The 27,810-nt window shown below is 33.1% G+C and overlaps 1 protein-coding gene across 1 annotated transcript in view; it reads left to right on the top strand.

Annotated features, from left to right (window-relative positions):
• Positions 1 to 27,810, top strand: part of LOC139511421 (ATP-binding cassette sub-family F member 1-like) — a 50,494-nt gene that overhangs the window by 6,562 nt on the left and 16,122 nt on the right. Inside the window, exons 5-11 of the mRNA XM_071298136.1 lie at positions 587 to 703; positions 2,861 to 2,961; positions 5,438 to 5,523; positions 10,112 to 10,251; positions 15,807 to 15,955; positions 16,235 to 16,318; positions 17,160 to 17,284. Coding sequence (XP_071154237.1) covers positions 587 to 703; positions 2,861 to 2,961; positions 5,438 to 5,523; positions 10,112 to 10,251; positions 15,807 to 15,955; positions 16,235 to 16,318; positions 17,160 to 17,284 — 802 coding nt within the window. The remainder of the gene's footprint in view (positions 1 to 586; positions 704 to 2,860; positions 2,962 to 5,437; positions 5,524 to 10,111; positions 10,252 to 15,806; positions 15,956 to 16,234; positions 16,319 to 17,159; positions 17,285 to 27,810) is intronic.

Genomic DNA, 27,810 nt, shown 5'->3' with positions numbered 1-27,810 from the left:
CTCTGGTACCAGACAATCGGACAAGCGTTATTGTCGAGGCCTGTTCTGTGTCAAATATTAAAGCACAATCCAAATTCAGAGCTGTTTCAAGCTTGAATGTTGTTTCCATACTTGCTCTTACTGTTTAGAGTTCAACCTCTGTGGTCCTATCAAGCTGCATTGAATGATTGAAATTTTATTGCGAACCCAATTGAACCTTTCCATAGATTCACCTGATAACTACCTGTCCATTTAAACTTTTGGCAGTTCTATTGTCCCATTGAACAAAGACAACAGGTATTGTTCTCTGTATAGTTTATTCACTCAGACCTTTAATATTTCTTCTAAGAGAAATCAGGTGAATCTATGGAAAGGTTCAATTGGGTTCGCAATAATGGTATCTTTTGAAGCACTAAACATAGATTAATTTGAATTTTTCATTATTTTCACTTTTACTGAGGTTGCTGAAAAAAAAAGGTTTTTTAAAGAAAAGATGTTATTTCTACTGTTTAAGGGGAAGTGAGATTTGGTTACATATCTTAAGGATCTAATATACATTTATAAATAAGGTTGCATGTATTGTAATACAAGAAAATAATCATTTCAGATGGAATTTGAAGACCAGTTGAAAAGCTTAGGCTCAGAATCAACCCTAAATTTTACAGTGTCCCAAGCAGAAAAGTCATCTAAATCAGCAATTCTGGAAAATCAGCTTGATATTAAGGTAAGTAGTTATTTGCAAATTAAAGATACTGTTATATTTCAACCAGGATTCATAGGAAGATTCTGATTTTTGACAAAAAGAATTTGTCAGATTTATGGTTTTCACAATTTCAAAGAGTTGTCTTCCTTAGTTACCTTTAAAATTGATATTTCTCAATTTTCAGGGTGATACTCATCACCAAATCTTTTTAGATTTCAACACAATGTCATTGTACATAAGATAAAGGTCAAGTTTGATGTTGATGATTTGTAATTTTCTGTTTAAGAGATATTTTCCCCCTTAGTAACATTGTACCTTAAAAAATGGTATTTGTTGGTTATAATGAAAATACTGTTTGACAAATATGTTTTTGATTTTCACACAGTGTTATGAAACAAAGTCACATTCTATTTGAATTTTAGTTCTGTCTTTTGATGTTAAAGAGTTTTTCTACAAACAGGACATCTGTGATCACAAGATCACCTAATGCTAGTAATAGTTGCCCTAGTAATGTTTGATGCTATGTAAATATTGTTAATTGCCACTTCAGAACTCATCAAATAACTGTTACAAAATTTATTAAAAGAACAATATCATAGAAATATTACAATGACAAAGCTATAGATTCATGTGCAAATAAGCATTGAAGTCTCAGCATTTGTCAGAATCCAAGGAGAAGTTGTCCCAGAGAGAAGTAAAAACAGTTTAAATCATTTCCAGTTGAAAATTATTTTAAATGTAGATACATTTAGGCATGGTTGTTGGATGAAAATATGCTTCTAATTTTCTGTCCCGCTTTCATTTATTAGATGCTTTTTGTGTTTTTAATTTATGATTGTTTGCAGGGGTGTGGAAATATTTGCTGTGGGGACTTGTCCCTGGGCAAGTAAAACTGTAAAGTTCACTTGTCCGGAAAAAAGTTACTTGCCCTGATGGTCCCAATGAATATTGAAGTATTTCATTGTAGTTAATATATGATTCTTAGCACTGTTACAACTGCATCACAAACAAGTGAAATCCATTTGTTTATTATGTGTAAAAATTTAGTAAAGTAGGTCAACATCTATGGGACAAAAACCTTACAGCAAACCAACCAATGAAATAACATGTAAAGGTAATTTTTGCAGCAGTTTTGGAATAAAAATTGTAGCCAGTAGGTACATATAATGATATACTAGTTTAGAGGACAGTGAGTGAAGAAATGGAAATTAAATAATGGATAAACTATTGACTGTTTTGCAGTTTCTCTCAACTGATCAACACACTTGTTTTGTTTTTTTTGTTTTTTTTGTTTTTATAATTGTATTGATGGGCAATTAAACCGTCCCTTCCATTTACCACTCTGACAACAAATAATGTTGACCTTTGATCTTTAAATATAAAGACAAAAAAAATATTTATTTTCCGAATTTCCATCCTAGATAGCCAGGTGCAATCTGATATTCACGATGTCTAAAATTCTCGCTCCCGTATTTTTTTTTAATACTCCTTATCCTCCATTTGCGTTTTAGGGTTTTTACTCGACTCATTACTCTTTTTTTGTCTTGCTTGCCCGGTGTTTTATAAAGTATTTATCAATCTGAATCTCGATACAAAATCATATAAAATGACACTTCCGGTACATGATGGATAAAACCTAATCGACCATCCCGTGTCAATGGACAAAACCAATGCAATGTTACGCAACTCGGGTTCGCATACTTATTTTTATTTATTTTGTTAATCTATCTATTTTCGGTATTATGTAATATTTGTCGTCATGAACCATTGGTTTCTTTTACATAAATTGAACATCTTTATATATTTTGAACATGTTGACATTAGTTCTATATTTCTGTTGGATTTAAACTTTGTCTTTTATATTATTTTACTTGTCCACGAGCAACCCAGACAAAAATAATTACTTGTCCGGTTGTTCAAATGTACGAGTCAGGCGAGTCGGGCATAGCATTTCCACACCCCTGGTTTGTCCTGAGATTGTAACACAGTGATGACTGCTGTAACCATATTTTGACTATTTTCTCGATTATGTCTGTTATGTTCACGCATCGTTGTAAAAATAACTGAATTTGATGCTACTGGCTAAAAGTGACAGAAGATGAAAATAATGGAAGGATTTTAGAAAAGGAATCTTAAATAAAAGATGTGAGTTATGCTGTAAACTTAATTATATTTTAGGTTGAAAACTTTTCAATATCAGCCATGGGAAAAGACCTGTTTGTCAATGCTAATCTTTTCATCACAGCTGGGAGACGATATGGTTTGGTAGGGCCAAATGGGTGAGTTTATCATGTTTATGGAGAGATTAAATCTGAACAAAATAAGGTGTGCCAAGATTTTTTTTTCAACACCAATCTTTATAACTTGAATTGAGGTGTGTCCTTTGACATTGTATTTAGGGAAAGGTTCTTTCTGCTTCAATCATGAAAAATAGTCATTACAATATTTCCCCATTTAAACTAATTGAGTATGATTTAAAAAATATGGACTATATCAACTGACATGACTCACGAAAAATAAAAAAATCTCCTTTATTTTAAAAAGTTGATTGGTATGTTAAAATATTGTCATTCCTTAACTTTTTGGGTCCAGAAGTGAAACCCATGATTTGTATCTGTTTTGCTATGTTGGATATATTATTGCGAACCCTATGATAGTTTTCCATAGATTCACCTGCAAGTTACCTGTCGATTTAAACTTTTGTAAGTTCTATTGTCCCATCTAACAAATACAACAGGTATTGTTCTCTGTGTAGTTTATTCATCAGGACCTTTAAATTTCTTCTAGGAGAAATCTATCACTCATTGATTAATTTACCTGAACATAAAAAATAATCTTCTTTTTTAACCGGATTTTTGTGACAAAAATGTCGGTTATTGATTTGGGGATGTACGGCGGGCGGGCGGGCGGGCGGGCGGCAATCAAATGTTGTCCGTGCATTAACTCATGAACCGTTCAACCAAAGCTTTTAAAATTTTAATATGTTATTACTGACAACTATTCGAAGGTCAAGTTCAATAATGGCGATTTTGACTTTTACCGTTCATGAGTTATGGTTCTTGAAAGATTGAAAAATGGAGTTGTCCGTGCATTTACGCATGAACTGTTCTACCAAAGCTTCCCAAATTTTAATATGTTGTTACTTATGAAAGAATGGAGGTCAAGTTCAATAATGACGAATTTGACTTTTACCGTTCAGGAGTTATGGTTCTTGAAAGATTGAAAAATGGAGTTTCCAGTCGTGTCCGTGCATTTATGCATGAACTGTTCTACCAAAGCTTCCGAAATTTTAATATGCTGTTACTGATGACAAAATGGAGGTCAAGTTCAATAATGACGATTTTGACTTTTACCGTTCAGGAGTTATGGTTCTTGAAAGATTGAAAAATGGTGTTTCCAGTCGTGTCCGTGCATTTTCTCATGAACCATTCAACCAAAGCTTTTGAAATTTTAATATGTTGTTACGGATGACAAAATAGAGGTCAAGTTCAATAATGACGATTTTTACTTTTACCGTTCAGGAGTTATGGTTCTTGAAAGATCGTAAAATGGCGTTTCCATTCAGGTTGTTGCATTTACTCATGAACCATTCAATCTAAGCTTTTCAAATTTTAATATGTTGATACTGATGACAAAATGGAGGTCAAATTTGATATTGACGATTTTCACTTTCACCATTCATCAGTAATGGTTCTTGTGATATTGCCAGGACACAAATAAATGTTAATAAATCCGGTTTGCTGTCGTTGTGACAGCCTCTTGTTATTGAAATACTTCTATAAACTCACATAAACTGTATGCAATATTGTATTTATTCGATATATCATTAATATATTTTCAATCTGTTCAATATAAAATCTGGTTTAACAATAAAAAGTTTATTTCAGACTTATTTTTTAGTATTTTCCAATGAATTTGCATGTTTTTGTTGTTGTACATTTATAGACTTATGTTTGTGAAGACCTAGTTAATTTAAAAATAATAATATTCAAATTTTTATTTATCAAACACACAAAAATATTGAATATTTGATCAGAAATCAACTTTTGATTTTTGAATCAGTATTATATTGAACACATTAAAAACGAGTTATTGGTATTGAATAAATACAACACCACATGCAGTTTTGTGAGTCCTTACTTAGTATTGGTATTAGTATTTTTTCATCATTGACAGTTCAATTTTTTGTTCAGGTAAATTAATCAATGAGTGATATATTTCTCTTGGAAGAAATTTAAAGGTCCTGATGAATAAACTACACAGAGAACAATACCTGTTGTATTTGTTAGATGGGACAAAAGAACTGCCAAGAGTTTAAATCGACAGGTAACTTGCTGGTGAATCTATGGAAAACAATCATAGGGTTCGCAATAATAAACAGCCATGTCTGATGACCATGGTGAAGTGAAGTCTCAGATTTTTGTAGGACAAGTGCCACTATCCCTGCATAGTGCATATGAAGAAAGCCTTAAAATAAAATTTATGCCATAATCCAACTACATTTGTATCCTCTTTTTCTAGAGGCACATTAAATTCTTGTCTTTTGTTTTGTTGTAATGACCTTGCAAATTTTGCAGCAGAAAGTATAGCCAATGTCAGATCCCTGTAATCCAGGTCATAGTTTCATATTTTTTTGATTAACACAAAGAAACACCATCCCTATGGCATGAACACTTTCATGATACATATAAGATATTCTTATCAAAGGGAAATTTCTGTATTGCTATTCATAAGAATTTTATAACTTTTTTTCAGTCATGGAAAGACAACTCTTCTGAGACACATGGCAAACAGAGCTCTAACTATACCTGCAAATATTGATTTGTTGTACTGTGAACAAGGTAAAATATTGATTTACTGTACTGTGAACAAGGTAAAACATTGATTTGCTGTACTACTATGAACAAGGTAAAACTGATTTGCTTTACTGCGAACAAGGTAAAACATTGATTTACTGTACTGTGAACAAGGTAAAACATTAATTTACTGTACGGTGAACAAGGTAAAACATTGATTTTCTGTACTGTGAACAAGGTAAAACATTGATCTGTTGTACTGTGAACAAGGTAAAACATTGATTTGCTGTACTACTATGAACAAGGTAAAACTGATTTGCTTTACTGCGAACAAGGTAAAACATTGATTTACTGTACTGTGAACAAGGTAAAACATTAATTTACTGTACGGTGAACAAGGTAAAACATTGATTTTCTGTACTGTGAACAAGGTAAAACATTGATCTGTTGTACTGTGAACAAGGTAAAACATTGATTTACTGTACTGTGAACAAGGTAAAACATTGATCTGTTGTACTGTGGACAAGATAAAACATTGATTTGCTGTACTGTGAACAAGGTAAAACATTGATCTGTTGTACTTTGAACAAGGTAAAACATTGATTTACTGTACTGTGAACAAGGTAAAACATTGATCTGTTGTACTGTGAACAAGGTAAAACATTGATTTACTGTACTGTGAACAAGGTAAAACATTGATCTGTTGTACTGTGGACAATGAACAAGGTAAAACATTGATTTTCTGTACTGTGAACAAGGTAAAACATTGATCTGTTGTACTGTGAACAAGGTAAAACATTGATTTACTGTACTGTGAACAAGGTAAAACATTGATCTGTTGTACTGTGGACAAGATAAAACATTGATTTGCTGTACTGTGAACAAGGTAAAACATTGATCTGTTGTACTTTGAACAAGGTAAAACATTGATTTACTGTACTGTGAACAAGGTAAAACATTGATCTGTTGTACTGTGAACAAGATAAAACATTGATTTACTGTACTGTGAACAAGGTAAAACATTGATCTGTTGTACTGTGGACAAGATAAAACATTGATTTGCTGTACTGTGAACAAGGTAAAACATTGATTTGCTGTACTGTGAATAGGTAAAACATTGATTTACTGTATTGTGCACAAGGTAAAGCATTGATCTGTTGTACTGTGGACAAGATAAAACATTGATTTGCTGTAATGTGAATTAGGTAAAACATTGATTTGGTGTACTGTAAACAAGGTAAAACATTGATTTGCTGTACTGTGAACAAGGTAAAACATTGATCTGTTGTACTTTGAACAAGGTAAAACATTGATTTACTGTACTGTGAACAAGGTAAAACATTGATCTGTTGTACTGTGAACAAGGTAAAACATTGATTTACTGTATTGTGAACAAGGTAAAATTTTGATCTGTTGTACTGTAAACAAGGTAAAACATTGATTTACTGTACTATGAACAAGGTAAAACATTGATTTACTGTACTGTGAACAAGGTAAAACATTGATTTAGGGTACTGTGAACAAGGTAAAACATTGATCTGTTGTACTGTGAACAAGGTAAAACATTGATTTACTGTACTGTGAACAAGGTAAAACATTGATCTGTTGTACTGTAAACAAGGTAAAACATTGATTTGCTGTACTATGAACAAGGTAAAACATTGATTTACTGTACTGTGAACAAGGTAAAACATTGATTTAGGGTACTGTGAACAAGGTAAAACATTGATCTGTAGTACTGTGAACAAGGTAAAACATTGATTTACTGTATTGTGAACAAGGTAAAACATTGATTTGCTGTACTGTGAATAGGTAAAACATTGATTTACTGTACTGTGAACAAGGTAAAGCATTGATCTGTTGTACTGTGGACAAGATAAAACATTGATTTGCTGTAATGTGAATTAGGTAAAACATTGATTTGGTGTACTGTTAACAAGGTAAAACATTGATTTGCTGTACTGTAAACAAGGTAAAACATTGATTTGCTGTACTGTGAACAAGGTAAAACATTGATCTGTTGTACTTTGAACAAGGTAAAACATTGATTTACTGTACTGTGAACAAGGTAAAACATTGATCTGTTGTACTGTGAACAAGGTAAAACATTGATTTGCTGTACTGTGAACAAGGTAAAACATTGATTTACTGTACTGTGAACAAGGTAAAACATTGATTTAGGGTACTGTGAACAAGGTAAAACATTGATCTGTTGTACTGTGAACAAGGTAAAACATTGATTTACTGTATTGTGAACAAGGTAAAATTTTGATCTGTTGTACTGTAAACAAGGTAAAACATTGATTTACTGTACTATGAACAAGGTAAAACATTGATTTACTATACTGTGAACAAGGTAAAACATTGATTTAGGGTACTGTGAACAAGGTAAAACATTGATCTGTTGTACTGTGAACAAGGTAAAACATTGATTTACTGTACTGTGAACAAGGTAAAACATTGATCTGTTGTACTGTAAGCAAGGTAAAACATTGATTTGCTGTACTGTGAACAAGGTAAAACATTGATTGACTGTACTGTGAACAAGGTAAAACATTGATTTAGGGTACTGTGAACAAGGTAAAACATTGATCTGTTGTACTGTGAACAAGGTAAAACATTGATTTACTGTATTGTGAACAAGGTAAAATTTTGATCTGTTGTACTGTAAACAAGGTAAAACATTGATCTGTTGTACTGTGAACAAGGTAAAACATTGATTTACTGTATTGTGAACAAGGTAAAATTTTGATCTGTTGTACTGTAAACAAGGTAAAACATTGATTTACTGTACTATGAACAAGATAAAACATTGATTTACTGTACTGTGAACAAGGTAAAACATTGATTTACGGTACTGTGAACAAGGTAAAACATTGATCTGTTGTACTGTGAACAAGGTAAAACATTGATTTACTGTACTGTGAACAAGGTAAAACATTGATCTGTTGTACTGTAAACAAGGTAAAACATTGATTTACTGTACTATGAACAAGGTAAAACATTGATTTACTGTACTGTGAACAAGGTAAAACATTGATTTACTGTACTGTGAACAAGGTAAAACATTGATCTGTTGTACTGTGGACAAGATAAAACATTGATTTGATGTACTGTGAACAAGGTAAAACATTGATTTGCTGTATTGTGAATAAGGTAAAACATTGATTTACTGTACTGTGAACAAGGTAAAGCATTGATCTGTTGTACTGTGAACAAGATAAAACATTGATTTGATGTACTGTGAACAAGTTAAAACATTGATTTGCTGTACTGTGAACAAGGTTAAACATTGATTTGCTTTACTTTGAACAAGGTAAAACATTGATCTGTTGTACTGTAAACAAGGTAAAACGTTGATTTACTGTACTATGAACAAGGTAAAGCATTGATCTGTTGTACTGTGAACAAGGTAAAACATTGATTTGGTGTACTGTGAATAAGGTAAAACATTGATTTACTGTACTGTGAACAAGGTAAAACATTGATTAACTGTACTATAAATAGGTTAAAACATTGATTTGCTGTCCTGTGAACAAGGTTAAACATTGATTTGCTGTACTGTGAACAAGGTAAAACATTGATTTGCTTTACTGTGAACAAGGTAAAACATTGATTTGCTGTACTGTTAACAAGGTAAAACATTGATTTACTTTACTGTGAACAAGGTAAAACATTGATTTGCTTTACTGTGAACAAGGTAAATCATTGATTTGCTTTCCTGTGAACAAGGTAAAACATTGATTTACTTTACTGTGAACAAGGTAAAACATTGATTTGCTGTACTGTGAACAAGATAAAATAGTGATTTGCTGTAATGTGAATTAGGTAAAACATTGATTTGCTGTACTGTGAACAAGGTAAAACATTGATTTGCTTTACTGTGAACAAGGTAAAACATTGATTTGCTTTACTATGAACAAGGTAAAAATTGATTTGCTGTACTGTGAACAAGATAAAATAGTGATTTGCTGTAATGTAAATTAGGTAAAACATTAATTTACTGTACTGTGAATTAGGTAAACATTGATTTACTGTACTGTGACAGTGAAAAAGGTAAACATTGATTTGCTGTACTGTGAACAAGGTAAAACTGATTTGCTGTACTGTGAACAAGGTAAAACATTGATTTGCTGTACTATGAACAAGGTAAAACATTGATTTGCTTTACTATGAACAAGGTAAAAAATGATTTGCTGTACTGTGAACAAGGTAAAACATTGATTTGCTGTACTGTGAACAAGGTAAAACATTGATTTGCTTTACTATGAACAAGGTAAAAAATGATTTGCTGTACTGTGAACAAGGTTAAACTGATTTGGTGTACTGTAAACAAAATGAAATAGTGATTTGTTGTACAGAGAACAAGGTAAAACATTGATTTGCTTTACTGTGAACAAGGTAAAACATTGATTTACTTTACTTTGAACAAGGTAAAAGATTCAATAAGAAAGGTATTATATATTATATTGGATTATTATGTGTTCCTGAAAAATATAGATTGGTCCTTTTCTAATAAAATAATCTACCATTTGAAATTTAATAAATCTTTTATTTTCTTGAAAAATTACTATTGAGAGGTTTGCTTCACGAATTTTGAGTCACTATTCCATTTTTTGTTGGTGTATTACAGAGGTCCAGGCAGACGACACAAAGGCTATAACTGCTGTTTTAAATGCAGATAAAAAGAGGACAGCATTATTGGAGGAATTAAAAACCGTCACAGCAGAGGCAGAGAAAGGAAACACCAAAGTTGTGGACAGACTGCAAGAGGTTTGTAGATTTCTGTGAATGTCAGCTTCTACAGAATGACTTAAATGTTCAAATCTACTTTCTCATACAACCATGGTAGCAATTCACAGTTAGGAAAACAACTTTAAATTGACACTTATAATTTTTAACCACCAGAGTCCATTCCTTTCTAACAATTAAGACTTTATGTTTGTGTTTCGCATGTGTATATTTATGGAAAGAGCGTCTTCCATAGATTTGATTTCCGATAGTTAAAATGGTGAAATATAATCTTTTTTTGGTGTAACCATGGCAACAATCTCTGTTTACTTGATACAAAATATTGCAAAAGGAGGGGGGAAGCCACAAAAGTCTCAAAAATTTGGTCCAAATGAGAGTTTCAATCCATTAGGGTAATACCTTTCCTGAAACCATAGACATTCTTCATTTATCTATCAAGAGGTCCAAAAAAAATCATATGCATTTCTGCTCGTTTTTTCATAAAATTGAATTGGAAGGATTGAGGGTAAAACCTTTGTTGAAAAAACACTACAATAGGTGGTACAGATGGGACTGTTAAACAGAAAATGGCCTTTAAAGCATGCTATAAACAATATAAATGTTAATATAAACCAACTTGGAAGGCTACATTATTCTTCCACTATCTGAAAATCAATTTTATTGTACAAACACTTTCATATTAAAATAACCCACCAAAGCCAAAATGTGAAACTAAATTTCTAACTGTGTATTGCTACCTATGGTTATCATGGTTATGGTTTAGTATTTGTGAAAGTTATCGGTCATGATGTGGGGAGTATACTAGGGGGAAATAACTCTTTAAATCAGTTACGTATTTGTAATAAATATAGATTCTACCACTGAATCGAGTGTAATACGATATTTATTCACTCAAGACAGTTAAATTTATAAATTTAAAACGCGAGGCTTGCCCCAGCGTTTTAAATATTTAAAATTTAACTGTCGAGAGTGGATAAATATCGTATTACACGAAGATTTGGTGGGGGAATCTGTTTCTCAATGATTTTCTAACATTCTGCAGGCAAACTTATTCCTTCTTTTCGAATGATCTGCAAAAAGATGTGTTCTTTCTATGTGATGTCATCAGGCATGGTTGCCTTTTTTCATGCCGTCACAATAGGAAATTCAGAGGAAAGCAAGAAAATTTGACATCATAATAGAATTTTAACCAATGAAGTACTGAGATCAAACAAACCACACGTTGATTAAATTTTTTTTATACAATGGGTGCAGAAAGGGATAAATTGACGAAGAATTAGAGAAACAGTTATATTAATGCCTTTAAAGCATTCATGAAATATAAATGTTAAAACTAACTGTGTAATTAGAAGCTTTTACATAAATATAATTTTTTATTGATTACCTCCCTTACACTGCTTGTAAATTTTGTATTGTCTTAATATTAGTTTTAGCCATGACTGTGTATGTCATTTTATATTTTAAGACTTGTATGATGTATTTTACAGGGTTATCATGGTTGCAAACTTTATTAGAAAGGAGTAGGTCCGGTAAGACCCCTTTTTGGCCCCAAGATATAGCAGTTTTACAAAATTGTTAAAATGTAAACTTTTAGTTATTTATTGGACAGTAAAATGCTTCTTCTACATAAATATGGGCTGTTTTTGACAATACAATGCACATATATCGGGTACTAGCACCATTCAGTCATGCTAAATCACTGAAATCTTCACAATTCTAGCATTTTAGGTAAATTTTAGACGGTTTTCATGTAAAACGAAAGTGGCCGCATTCGTGTTCATCCTTAATATTAAAATGTAAGTTGTATTTGATGATAATACATAACATATATAAAGGTTGAGGATGAACACGGATGCGGCCACTTTCATTTTCGACAAAAACCATCTGAAAAGTGACATTTGTCGGCATATTTGGTAGATTTTTCATATTTCAGCTTGAATTGGATCGTTTTTAATGACAAAATCAGTTAAAATCTTTCACTTAAACTAATAGAATCAACTAAAATAGACAGTTAAGTGTTTAAAAAGTGGTAAAAATCTTTCTTCAGATGAACCTGAAATTTGAGGCCAAAATCGGTCCTTACCGGACCTACTCTATTGAATTGAGTAAATGAATTTATCTTGTGGGAATGATTTTTTTTTTGGAATAAGGAATGGGTGTACTATTTTTTTCTCATTTCAGATTTCAGAAATTAAAAAGAAAATTTCTACCAATATATTTTTTGGGTGGTTAATATTCAACAGGATAGTGTATTGCACAAAAGCAAAAAATGGGGTCAATTTTATTTAGGGGGGAGGGGTCAATTTGCAACAGCATAGTGTATTGCACAAAAGCAAAAAGTCGAATATAAATTCAAATCATATAACCATTTTTTAGTGGAAGAAGACGTCAAGTCTTCTGAAGACTTAAGGGGCTGACCTTTGGCATTGAGCCTCCGTATGCCGCATTCGTTTCGTGTATTACAATTTCATAACAACTTAAGATTCCTGACACCGATTTTTACACATGATTAGGCATCTGAATCATTTAATTTGTAAATTAGGATTGAAAAACAATCACTATCGTAAATATGACCCTTTTATTTATGTAAATTATCAGATTTCATCTCATCCACATGAACGTTATTTGTTTACTTGTCACAGGATGTTTTAACTGTAGATATTTGTATTACGCATGCGTGAATTTGGTATCGGGACAACTCGCCCTGTTTACAAGTTCGCCCTTGAAGTTACGAATTTGCAATCCTGCAGACAAGAAGATTTTGTTTTTTTGTAAATAAAAAGGATATATTTCTTATTAAATTGTTGTCTTAATTCATTGTTTTCCTTTGTCATGTGAATTAGATGCCCTTCTACTCCAAATGGTTTGAATCTATTTATAAAATTATTCAAGACTCAGTTGACAAGAGCAATACGTTGCTGTTTGGAGAATGTGATTAAAATCTAAGCTCATAGAAAAAGAAATATAATTGAAACTCAATGTACCTCCTTCTGAAGAATGTATTGCAATATAAATATAAATTCCTTTTGACAAGAGAAATCTGACTTTTGTCAGAAATATTTTTTTCACATGTGCAAAGGTAATCACGTGTGTCGGCCATATTGGTTTGTTTACAACTATGTGAAGAACCATGACCTAAACATAAATAGTCTCTGAAAGCGTAAACTTCAAGCAATACTATTTTATCAATCATGAATATTTTCATAAATTTAAATTTGATTATTTAAAGAAATAAAATTATAACAATTACGATTTTTGATAAGAGATTCTACACAGACATGCTTTAATCTATTTATAGCCAAATTAGTTTACCTGTGTGAAAATGTAAATAATTTGTTTACTAAACAAGTAAAGACAAACTATGGATGGAAGATAATAATTTACATAAATACTTCAGGACATTTAATTGATTTTAATAAATATAGGATTTAAAAACTGCAAGTGGAAACAAATTTATTCATTAGCTACATAATCAGCTGATAATTTTATTTCACAAACATCGTGGTGATGTTCTTGATAAAAATCACTCCATCAATCCTCCAGCCCTTTCACATATAAAAGCAATAGATCTACTCATTATTGTAGAATATTTAATGAATATACATTCATCGTCTTATTGAATATATCGGGTAATCAGATATTTTTAGCTGACAATCTGGGTATCCCATTGGCCGGAGTCTACTGTACTACCAAAAACATGATAAAGATAGTAAATAGTATTTTTTCACTAATTTATTGACAATTTATTGACATAATACTGGTTGTAACATATTTTATTTTTGTATTTAGGTTGGGACCCCCCACCCCACCCCCACCCCAATTATGAGTAGTGTCCCTTAAATGAGGGACTGTCCCTAAAACAAGGGGTCATTTTACTGTTGAAAAAAAATAAAGTACATTTTGAAGATTTTTATTAAACTCAAAAGTGGGAAAATTCATATTTGGAACAACTTTTCTAAATGAGGGGTCAAATTATTAAAAAAGATATAAGTTTAGAAACAACAGAAAATTCTTTTGACATGTTTTGACTATTCAGTACTTTATAGATGCATAGTTCTTGGGGTAAAGTTTCATCAAATAATATGAATATAAATGACTTTTTTGGTGCTCATTTTTTACAGTGGGTTATACTGATCTTCCAGTTAGGTTAATCTCATTTGGAGTGTTGTTCCCAACCTGTTAAAGGTCCATATTTGTGCATAATTTAAAATTGGAAATTTCAACAAGCATCTAATATTCTTACTCTGGAAAATAAACCCTGGTCTGCAAGCTTCATGTATATTTTTTCTACCGAATTAAAACTAGAATCATGCAAACAGACTTAAGAAAAAGGCATGTAAGTTAATCATACAAATATGACACTTTTTCTAGACAATCAAGATCATGCAAAATACATCGCTAAAAATTGTAACCTTTAAAAACAAATTTGTGCAGGAAAACCCCATATGGGAATTAGGAACTTTCAAAAGTTGGCGGGTATGTAACGAGCCTTACTTTTTCAAGCTCCATTTGTGGGCAATATGTTTTCTAGTCTGTCCGTCCGTCCTGCTTCTGGTTATAAAGTTTAGGGTCGAGGTAGTTTTTGATGAAGTTGAAATCCAATCAACTTGAAACTTAGTACACATGTGTTCCTTATGATATGATCTTCTTAATTTTACTGCCAAATTAAAGATTTTACCTAATTTTCATAGTCAACTGAACATAGAAAATGATTGTACGGATGGGAAATCCATGTACTTATGACCTTTTCTTGTTTGAAGAAAAAAAATACATTATAACGATAATGGAACAAAGCAGCCTGGGTTAGTGGGGCTGCTTTTATGGTAATTCAAGTTACCTTTTATTCACCTTCTTCCACTTCAGAGCTATCAGCTCTTTGATTAAGTTCTTTGACTACAGTAATTCTGTGGCAGAAACCTATTATGTGTCAAATATTTCATTACAATCCAAATTCTAACCTGTATCAAGCATGAATATTGTGTACATTGCATTCTACAAGTAAAGATTAAGACATTTTTATTTTTTATGCCCCACCTACGATAATAGAGGGGCATTATAGTTTCTGGTCTGTGCCTCCGTTCGTCTGTGCGCCCGTTCGTCCGTCTGTGCGTCCGTCCGTCTGTGCGTCCGTCCGTTCGCTTCAGGTTAAAGTTTTTGGTCAAGGTAGTTTTTGAAGAAGTTGAAGTTCAATCAACTTGAAACTTAGTACACATGTTCCCCATGATATGATCTTTCTAATTTTAATGCCAAAATATAGTTTTGACCCCAATTTTATGGTCCACTGAACATAGAAAATGATAGTGCGAAGTTCAGGTTAAAGTTTTTGGTCAAGGTAGTTTTTGATGAAGTTAAAGTTACATCAACTTGAAACTTAGTACACATGTTCCCTATGATATGATCTTTCTAATTTTAATTCCAAATTAAAGTTTTGACCCCAATTTCACAGTCCACTGAACATAGAAAATGATTGTGTGAGTGGGGCATCCGTGTACTATGGACACATTCTTGTTTTAGGTTCATGATGAATTAAGAGCTATTGGTGCAAGTAAAGATTAAGACATTTTAATTTATTTTAGGTACATGATGAATTAAGAGCTATTGGTGCCGATGCTGCTGAACCTAAAGCCAGGAGAATCTTGGCAGGTCTTGGTTTTACCATTCCTATGATGGAACGTCCCACAAAAAGTTTGTCAGGTGGATGGAGAATGAGAGTCTCATTGGCTAGGTAAGGACTTCGAATGTTCCATTATTTAATGTGATTATTGAGTCTATTAGGAGTATATGTTTAAAAAAGTCAAAAAAAGGTAACAAAAGGCAAAAAGTATTAACTTTGACAGAAGCAGAAAATCAAAAATTCTCATTTACTTGTATAAGCCTTAACACTGACAATTTTTATGCATTTTTAGATACTTTTTTGCAGATAGAATATTATTTTTATGATATGTTGACTCGCCTAATCTGATTAAGATTTGTTTTATGAACCACATTTTATTTTTTACTTTAGGGCATTGTTTCTGGAACCTACATTATTAATGTTGGATGAACCCACAAATCACTTAGATTTGAATGCTGTTATTTGGTTAGACAAGTAAGTAGTTTAAAACTTCTAGAGTTTTATAAACTCTCTTCTGTAGATGAATGAAATTTCAATCAATTATATTCAATCATATTTAAATGTTAATGAGGCTCTGTTAAGATACATGTACATGTGGGTTTCCAAAAGTAAAATCAGAAAAATACTGAACTCTGAGGAAAATTTTAACAGAAAAGTCCCTAATCAAATGACAAAATCAAAAGCTTAAACACATCGAATGAATGGATAACAACTGTCATATTCCTGACTTGGCATAATCTAAATGTTTAAATATTATTATACGCCTATAACAGTATGAATATAGTTCAGTAGCTCATCTTGCTTGATAGGCCAAAGACAACAATAAAACAAAAGTCAGCAAAACATTACAAAGACAACTAAATTTTCGGCAACATGAACCCCAAGAAAAACACGGGATCATCTCTAGTGCTCTGGAACGGTTTGCAGATCTTGCCCCTCTTATTCAGGAACTAATCATGTTGCTGACTTTCATTTTTTTTACGCATGGTCGATGTTTCTCTCGGGGCAATCCATCTTCCTCCACCAGTAATACTAATGACTGACTTCCACGGAATAGTCAAATAGTCCTGAAATGGTGTTGAACACCCAATCAATGAAATGAAATTAAACTGAACTCATCAAGAACCATGTCTTAAAGGTTCTGTACAGAGGATCTTTCTTATGGCGTCATTCAGATACAACATATGACCACCAAAGGCATTCTAAGATTTTTTATGATTTTTCTTGGTTCACTTGTACATATGAAACTAACGAAAAATAGGTATCCAACGAATAATAATGAATTGACTGTACTAATCAAATCTTGTTTTTACAGTTATTTACAGGGTTGGAAGAAAACATTACTGATAGTATCCCATGACCAGAGTTTCTTGGATAATGTCTGTTCAGATATTATACATTTAGATCAACAAAAACTATTCTACTACAGAGGCAATTATGGTAGGTCCTATATATAGGTAGGCAATTGTATGGTAGGTTCTATATTTAGGTGGGCAATTATATGGTAGGTTCTATATTTAGGTGGGCAATTATATGGTAGGTTCTATATTTAGGTGGGCAATTATATGGTAGGTTCTATATTTAGGTGGGCAATTATATGGTAGGTTCTATATTTAGTAACAAATAGTATTAATGTACATAATGTAACTAAGGTTTGTTCTACATGAACATGATGAAGAGAAAATAGTTCTAAAATTATTAAACTACATATTGTACTACACAGGCAGTTATGATTGTTTCTACATATAGGGAGGCAAAAATAGTAAAACATCTATTCTACAGAGGCAGTTATGATTGGTTCTACATATAGGGAGGCAAAAATTGTAAAACATCTCTTCTACAGAGGCAGTTATGATTGGTTCTACATATAGGGAGGCAAAAATAGTAAAACATCTCTTCTACAGTGGCAATACGATAGGTTCTACATATAGGGAGGCAAAAATAGTAAAACATCTCTTCTACAGAGGCAGTTATGATTGGTTCTACATATAGGGAGGCAAAAATAGTAAAACATCTCTTCTACAGTGGCAATTATGATAGGTTCTACATATAGGGAGGCAAAAATAGTACAACATCTCTTCTACAGAGGCAGTTATGATTGGTTCTATATATAGGGAGGCAAAAATAGTAAAACATCTCTTCTACAGTGGCAACTATGATAGGTTCTACATATAGGGAGGCAAAAATAGTAAAACATCTCTTCTACAGAGGCAGTTATGATTGGTTCTACATATAGGGAGGCAAAAATAGTAAAACATCTCTTCTACAGAGGCAGTTATGATTGGTTCTACATATAGGGAGGCAAAAATAGTAAAACATCTCTTCTACAGTGACAATTATGATTGGTTCTACATATAGGGAGGCAAAAATAGTAAAACATCTCTTCTACAGTGGCAGTTATGATTGGTTCTACATATAGGGAGGCAAAAATAGTAAAACATCTCTTCTACAGTGGCAATTATGATTGGTTCTACATATAGGGAGGCAAAAATAGTAAAACATCTCTTCTACAGAGGCAATTATGATAGGTTCTACATATAGGGAGGCACAAATAGTACAACATCTCTTCTACAGAGGCAGTTATGATTGGTTCTACATATAGGGAGGCAAAAATAGTAAAACATCTCTTCTACAGAGGCAATTATGATAGGTTCTACATATAGGGAGGCAAAAATAGTACAACATCTCTTCTACAGAGGCAGTTATGATTGGTTCTATATATAGGGAGGCAAAAATAGTAAAACATCTCTTCTACAGTGGCAACTATGATAGGTTCTACATATAGGGAGGCAAAAATAGTAAAACATCTCTTCTACAGAGGCAGTTATGATTGGTTCTACATATAGGGAGGCAAAAATAGTAAAACATCTCTTCTACAGAGGCAGTTATGATTGGTTCTACATATAGGGAGGCAAAAATAGTAAAACATCTCTTCTACAGTGACAATTATGATTGGTTCTACATATAGGGAGGCAAAAATAGTAAAACATCTCTTCTACAGTGGCAATTATGATTGTTTCTACATATAGGGAGGCAAAAATAGTAAAACATCTCTTCTACAGTGGCAATTATGATTGGTTCTACATATAGGGAGGCAAAAATAGTAAAACATCTCTTCTACAGAGGCAGTTATGATTGGTTCTACATATAGGGAGGCAAAAATAGTAAAACATCTCTTCTACAGTGGCAATTATGATAGGTTCTACATATAGGGAGGCAAAAATAGTACAACATCTCTTCTACAGAGGCAGTTATGATTGGTTCTATATATAGGGAGGCAAAAATAGTAAAACATCTCTTCTACAGTGGCAACTATGATAGGTTCTACATATAGGGAGGCAAAAATAGTAAAACATCTCTTCTACAGAGGCAGTTATGATTGGTTCTACATATAGGGAGGCAAAAATAGTAAAACATCTCTTCTACAGAGGCAGTTATGATTGGTTCTACATATAGGGAGGCAAAAATAGTAAAACATCTCTTCTACAGTGACAATTATGATTGGTTCTACATATAGGGAGGCAAAAATAGTAAAACATCTCTTCTACAGTGGCAGTTATGATTGGTTCTACATATAGGGAGGCAAAAATAGTAAAACATCTCTTCTACAGTGGCAATTATGATTGGTTCTACATATAGGGAGGCAAAAATAGTAAAACATCTCTTCTACAGAGGCAATTATGATAGGTTCTACATATAGGGAGGCAAAAATAGTACAACATCTCTTCTACAGAGGCAGTTATGATTGGTTCTACATATAGGGAGGCAAAAATAGTAAAACATCTCTTCTACAGAGGCAATTATGATAGGTTCTACATATAGGGAGGCAAAAATAGTACAACATCTCTTCTACAGAGGCAGTTATGATTGGTTCTATATATAGGGAGGCAAAAATAGTAAAACATCTCTTCTACAGTGGCAACTATGATAGGTTCTACATATAGGGAGGCAAAAATAGTAAAACATCTCTTCTACAGAGGCAGTTATGATTGGTTCTACATATAGGGAGGCAAAAATAGTAAAACATCTCTTCTACAGAGGCAGTTATGATTGGTTCTACATATAGGGAGGCAAAAATAGTAAAACATCTCTTCTACAGTGACAATTATGATTGGTTCTACATATAGGGAGGCAAAAATAGTAAAACATCTCTTCTACAGAGGCAGTTATGATTGGTTCTACGTATAGGGAGGCAAAAATAGTAAAACATCTCTTCTACAGAGACAGTTATGATTGGTTCTACGTATAGGGAGGCAAAAATAGTAAAACATCTCTTCTACAGTGACAATTATGATTGGTTCTACATATAGGGAGGCAAAAATAGTAAAACATCTCTTCTACAGTGGCAATTATGATTGTTTCTACATATAGGGAGGCAAAAATAGTAAAGATCTCTTCTACATGGGCAATTATGATTGGTTCTACATATAGGGAGGCAAAAATAGTAAAACATCTCTTCTACAGGGGCAGTTATGATTGGTTCTACATATAGGGAGGCAAAAATAGTAAAACATCTCTTCTACAGAGGCAATTATGATTGGTTCTACATATAGGGAGGCAACAATAGTAAAACATCTCTTCTACAGTGACAATTATGATTGGTTCTACATATAGGGAGGCAACAATAGTAAAACATCTCTTCTACAGTGGCAATTATGATTGGTTCTACATATAGAGAGGCAAAAATAGTAAAACATCTCTTCTACAGTGGCAATTATGATTGGTTCTACATATAGGGAGGCAAAAATAGTAAAACATCTCTTCTACAGAGGCAATTATGATTGGTTCTACATATAGGGAGGCAAAAATAGTAAAACATCTCTTCTACAGAGGCAGTTATGATTGGTTCTACATATAGGGAGGCAAAAATAGTAAAACATCTCTTCTACAGTGACAATTATGATTGGTTCTACATATAGGGAGGCAAAAATAGTAAAACATCTCTTCTACAGTGGCAATTATGATTGTTTCTACATATAGGGAGGCAAAAATAGTAAAGATCTCTTCTACATGGGCAATTATGATTGGTTCTACATATAGGGAGGCAAAAATAGTAAAACATCTCTTCTACAGGGGCAGTTATGATTGGTTCTACATATAGGGAGGCAAAAATAGTAAAACATCTCTTCTACAGAGGCAATTATGATTGGTTCTACATATAGGGAGGCAACAATAGTAAAACATCTCTTCTACAGTGACAATTATGATTGGTTCTACATATAGGGAGGCAACAATAGTAAAACATCTCTTCTACAGTGGCAATTATGATTGGTTCTACATATAGAGAGGCAAAAATAGTAAAACATCTCTTCTACAGTGGCAATTATGATTGGTTCTACATATAGGGAGGCAAAAATAGTAAAACATCTCTTCTACAGAGGCAATTATGATTGGTTCTACATATAGGGAGGCAAAAATAGTAAAACATCTCTTCTACAGAGGCAGTTATGATTGGTTCTACGTATAGGGAGGCAAAAATAGTAAAACATCTCTTCTACAGAGACAGTTATGATTGGTTCTACATATAGGGAGGCAAAAATAGTAAAACATCTCTTCTACAGTGGCAATTATGATAGGTTCTACATATAGGGAGGCAAAAATAGTACAACATCTCTTCTACAGTGGCAATTATGATTGGTTCTACATATAGGGAGGCAAAAATAGTAAAACATCTCTTCTACAGTGGCAATTATGATTGGTTCTACATATAGGGAGGCAACAATAGTAAAACATCTCTTCTACAGTGACAATTATGATTGGTTCTACATATAGGGAGGCAAAAATAGTAAAACATCTCTTCTACAGTGGCAACTATGATAGGTTCTACATATAGGGAGGCAAAAATAGTAAAACATCTCTTCTACAGAGGCAGTTAGGATTGGTTCTACATATAGGGAGGCAAAAATAGTAAAACATCTCTTCTACAGAGGCAGTTATGATTGGTTCTACATATAGGGAGGCAAAAATAGTAAAACATCTCTTCTACAGTGACAATTATGATTGGTTCTACATATAGGGAGGCAAAAATAGTAAAACATCTCTTCTACAGTGGCAGTTATGATTGGTTCTACATATAGGGAGGCAAAAATAGTAAAACATCTCTTCTACAGTGGCAATTATGATTGTTTCTACATATAGGGAGGCAAAAATAGTAAAACATCTCTTCTACAGAGGCAGTTATGATAGGTTCTACATATAGGGAGGCAAAAATAGTACAACATCTCTTCTACAGAGGCAGTTATGATTGGTTCTACATATAGGGAGGCAAAAATAGTAAAACATCTCTTCTACAGAGGCAATTATGATAGGTTCTACATATAGGGAGGCAAAAATAGTACAACATCTCTTCTACAGAGGCAGTTATGATTGGTTCTACATATAGGGAGGCAAAAATAGTAAAACATCTCTTCTACAGAGGCAGTTATGATTGGTTCTACATATAGGGAGGCAAAAATAGTAAAACATCTCTTCTACAGAGGCAGTTATGATAGGTTCTACATATAGGGAGGCAAAAATAGTACAACATCTCTTCTACAGAGGCAGTTATGATTGGTTCTACATATAGGGAGGCAAAAATAGTAAAACATCTCTTCTACAGAGGCAGTTATGATTGGTTCTACATATAGGGAGGCAAAAATAGTAAAACATCTCTTCTACAGTGACAATTATGATTGGTTCTACAACTAGGGAGGCAAAAATAGTAAAACATCTCTTCTACAGTGGCAATTATGATTGTTTCTACATATAGGGAGGCAAAAATAGTAAAACATCTCTTCTACAGTGGCAATTATGATTGGTTCTACATATAGGGAGGCAAAAATAGTAAAACATCTCTTCTACAGTGGCAATTATGATTGGTTCTACGTATAGGGAGGCAAAAATAGTAAAACATCTCTTCTACAGTGACAATTATGATTGGTTCTACATATAGGGAGGCAAAAATAGTAAAACATCTCTTCTACAGTGGCAATTATGATTGGTTCTACATATAGGGAGGCAAAAATAGTAAAACATCTCTTCTACAGTGGCAATTATGATTGGTTCTACATATAGGGAGGCAAAAATAGTAAAACATCTCATCTACAGTGGCAATTATGATTGGTTCTACATATAGGGAGGCAAAAATAGTAAAACATCTCTTCTACAGTGGCAATTATGATTGGTTCTACATATAGGGAGGCAAAAATAGTAAAACATCTCTTCTACAGTGGCAATTATGATTGGTTCTACATATAGGGAGGCAACAATAGTAAAACATCTCTTCTACAGTGGCAATTATGATTGGTTCTACATATAGGGAGGCAAAAATAGTAAAACATCTCTTCTACAGTGGCAATTATGATTGGTTCTACATATAGGGAGGCAACAATAGTAAAACATCTCTTCTACAGTGACAATTATGATTGGTTCTACATATAGGGAGGCAAAAATAGTAAAACATCTCTTCTACAGTGGCAACTATGATAGGTTCTACATATAGGGAGGCAAAAATAGTAAAACATCTCTTCTACAGAGGCAGTTAGGATTGGTTCTACATATAGGGAGGCAAAAATAGTAAAACATCTCTTCTACAGAGGCAGTTATGATTGGTTCTACATATAGGGAGGCAAAAATAGTAAAACATCTCTTCTACAGTGACAGTTATGATTGGTTCTACATATAGGGAGGCAAAAATAGTAAAACATCTCTTCTACAGTGGCAGTTATGATTGGTTCTACATATAGGGAGGCAAAAATAGTAAAACATCTCTTCTACAGTGGCAATTATGATTGTTTCTACATATAGGGAGGCAAAAATAGTAAAACATCTCTTCTACAGAGGCAATTATGATAGGTTCTACATATAGGGAGGCAAAAATAGTACAACATCTCTTCTACAGAGGCAGTTATGATTGGTTCTACATATAGGGAGGCAAAAATAGTAAAACATCTCTTCTACAGAGGCAGTTATGATAGGTTCTACATATAGGGAGGCAAAAATAGTACAACATCTCTTCTACAGAGGCAGTTATGATTGGTTCTACATATAGGGAGGCAAAAATAGTAAAACATCTCTTCTACAGAGGCAGTTATGATTGGTTCTACATATAGGGAGGCAAAAATAGTAAAACATCTCTTCTACAGTGACAATTATGATTGGTTCTACAACTAGGGAGGCAAAAATAGTAAAACATCTCTTCTACAGTGGCAATTATGATTGTTTCTACATATAGGGAGGCAAAAATAGTAAAACATCTCTTCTACAGTGGCAATTATGATTGGTTCTACATATAGGGAGGCAAAAATAGTAAAACATCTCTTCTACAGTGGCAATTATGATTGGTTCTACGTATAGGGAGGCAAAAATAGTAAAACATCTCTTCTACAGAGGCAATTATGATTGGTTCTACGTATAGGGAGGCAAAAATAGTAAAACATCTCTTCTACAGAGGCAGTTATGATTGGTTCTACGTATAGGGAGGCAAAAATAGTAAAACATCTCTTCTACAGTGACAATTATGATTGGTTCTACATATAGGGAGGCAAAAATAGTAAAACATCTCTTCTACAGTGGCAATTATGATTGTTTCTACATATAGGGAGGCAAAAATAGTAAAGATCTCTTCTACATGGGCAATTATGATTGGTTCTACATATAGGGAGGCAAAAATAGTAAAACATCTCTTCTACAGGGGCAGTTATGATTGGTTCTACATATAGGGAGGCAAAAATAGTAAAACATCTCTTCTACAGAGGCAATTATGATTGGTTCTACATATAGGGAGGCAAAAATAGTAAAACATCTCTTCTACAGTCGCAATTATGATTGGTTCTACATATAGGGAGGCAAAAATAGTAAAACATCTCTTCTACAGTGGCAATTATGATTGGTTCTACATATAGGGAGGCAAAAATAGTAAAACATCTCTTCTACAGTGGCAATTATGATTGGTTCTACATATAGGGAGGCAACAATAGTAAAACATCTCTTCTACAGTGGCAATTATGATTGGTTCTACATATAGGGAGGCAACAATAGTGAAACATCTCTTCTACAGTGGCAATTATGATTGGTTCTACATATAGGGAGGCAAAAATAGTAAAACATCTCATCTACAGTGGCAATTATGATTGGTTCTACATATAGGGAGGCAAAAATAGTAAAACATCTCTTCTACAGTGACAATTATGATTGGTTCTACATATAGGGAGGCAAAAATAGTAAAACATCTCTTCTACAGTGGCAATTATGATTGGTTCTACATATAGGGAGGCAAAAATAGTAAAACATCTCTTCTACAGTGGCAACTATGATAGGTTCTACATATAGGGAGGCAAAAATAGTAAAACATCTCTTCTACAGAGGCAGTTATGATTGGTTCTACATATAGGGAGGCAAAAATAGTAAAACATCTCTTCTACAGAGGCAGTTATGATTGGTTCTACATATAGGGAGGCAAAAATAGTAAAACATCTCTTCTACAGTGACAATTATGATTGGTTCTACATATAGGGAGGCAAAAATAGTAAAACATCTCTTCTACAGTGGCAGTTATGATTGGTTCTACATATAGGGAGGCAAAAATAGTAAACATCTCTTCTACAGTGGCAATTATGATTGTTTCTACATATAGGGAGGCAAAAATAGTAAAACATCTCTTCTACAGTGGCAATTATGATTGGTTCTACATATAGGGAGGCAAAAATAGTAAAACATCTCTTCTACAGTGGCAATTATGATTGGTTCTACATATAGGGAGGCAAAAATAGTAAAACATCTCTTCTACAGAGGCAATTATGATTGGTTCTACATATAGGGAGGCAAAAATAGTAAAACATCTCTTCTACAGAGGCAGTTATGATTGGTTCTACGTATAGGGAGGCAAAAATAGTAAAACATCTCTTCTACAGAGACAGTTATGATTGGTTCTACGTATAGGGAGGCAAAAATAGTAAAACATCTCTTCTACAGTGACAATTATGATTGGTTCTACATATAGGGAGGCAAAAATAGTAAAGATCTCTTCTACATGGGCAATTATGATTGGTTCTACATATAGGGAGGCAAAAATAGTAAAACATCTCTTCTACAGGGGCAGTTATGATTGGTTCTACATATAGGGAGGCAAAAATAGTAAAACATCTCTTCTACAGTCGCAATTATGATTGGTTCTACATATAGGGAGGCAAAAATAGTAAAACATCTCTTCTACAGTGGCAATTATGATTGGTTCTACATATAGGGAGGCAAAAATAGTAAAACATCTCTTCTACAGTGGCAATTATGATTGGTTCTACATATAGGGAGGCAACAATAGTAAAACATCTCTTCTACAGTGACAATTATGATTGGTTATACATATAGGGAGGCAACAATAGTAAAACATCTCTTCTACAGTGGCAATTATGATTGGTTCTACATATAGAGAGGCAAAAATAGTAAAACATCTCTTCTACAGTGGCAATTATGATTGGTTCTACATATAGGGAGGCAAAAATAGTAAAACATCTCTTCTACAGTGGCAATTATGATTGGTTCTACATATAGGGAGGCAAAAATAGTAAAACATCTCTTCTACAGTGGCAATTATGATTGGTTCTACATATAGGGAGGCAAAAATAGTAAAACATCTCATCTACAGTGGCAATTATGATTGGTTCTACATATAGGGAGGCAAAAATAGTAAAACATCTCTTCTACAGTGGCAATTATGATTGGTTCTACATATAGGGAGGCAACAATAGTAAAACATCTCTTCTACAGTGGCAATTATGATTGGTTCTACATATAGGGAGGCAACAATAGTAAAACATCTCTTCTACAGTGGCAATTATGATTGGTTCTACATATAGGGAGGCAACAATAGTAAAACATCTCTTCTACAGTGGCAATTATGATTGGTTCTACATATAGGGAGGCAACAATAGTAAAACATCTCTTCTACATGGGCAATTATGATTGGTTCTACATATAGGGAGGCAAAAATAGTAAAACATCTCTTCTACAGTGGCAATTATGATTGGTTCTACATATAGGGAGGCAACAATAGTAAAACATCTCTTCTACAGTGGCAATTATGATTGGTTCTACATATAGGGAGGCAAAAATAGTAAAACATCTCTTCTACAGTGGCAATTATGATTGGTTCTACATATAGGGAGGCAAAAATAGTAAAACATCTCTTCTACAGTGGCAATTATGATTGGTTCTACATATAGGGAGGCAAAAATAGTAAAACATCTCATCTACAGTGGCAATTATGATTGGTTCTACATATAGGGAGGCAAAAATAGTAAAACATCTCTTCTACAGTGGCAATTATGATTGGTTCTACATATAGGGAGGCAAAAATAGTAAAACATCTCTTCTACAGTGGCAATTATGATTGGTTCTACATATAGGGAGGCAAAAATAGTAAAACATCTCTTCTACAGTGGCAATTATGATTGGTTCTACATATAGGGAGGCAACAATAGTAAAACATCTCTTCTACAGTGACAATTATGATTGGTTCTACATATAGGGAGGCAAAAAATAGTAAAACATCTCTACTACAGAGGCAATTATGATTGCTTCTACATATAGGGAGGCAAAAATAGTAAAACTTCTCTTCTACAGAGGCAATTATGAAAGGTTTCACATAAAGAAAGTTCTTATAGTATTTCAAAGTCATTTGGTACACATTCTATATTACAGAGGCAATAATGTTAGGTTCTACATATTATGGGACATGTTGGTCATCTGTAAAGATGTACCTAATAGCTATAGGCATCATTTCTTTATAAATTCTTGCTTTATTAGACCAGTATGTACGGTTTAAAATGTTTAACTGTCTATTCATTTTTCTATCAAAGATTAAGGGTTTAAACATTCATGGTTTTCATCCAAACATTATATTAATTTACCTTACCCAAGCATCCAAATTTGAATTTCCACAGTTGTAGAACTTATTTCATTCATGTAGTATAGTTAGATAATTTTTTGTT

This window comes from Mytilus edulis, chromosome 2 (genome assembly GCF_963676685.1).
Source record: "Mytilus edulis chromosome 2, xbMytEdul2.2, whole genome shotgun sequence".
In the NCBI taxonomy this organism is placed as follows: domain Eukaryota; kingdom Metazoa; phylum Mollusca; class Bivalvia; order Mytilida; family Mytilidae; genus Mytilus; species Mytilus edulis.
The sequence above is the reverse complement of the archived record's forward strand: the minus strand, read 5'-3'. Positions and strand labels throughout refer to the sequence as shown.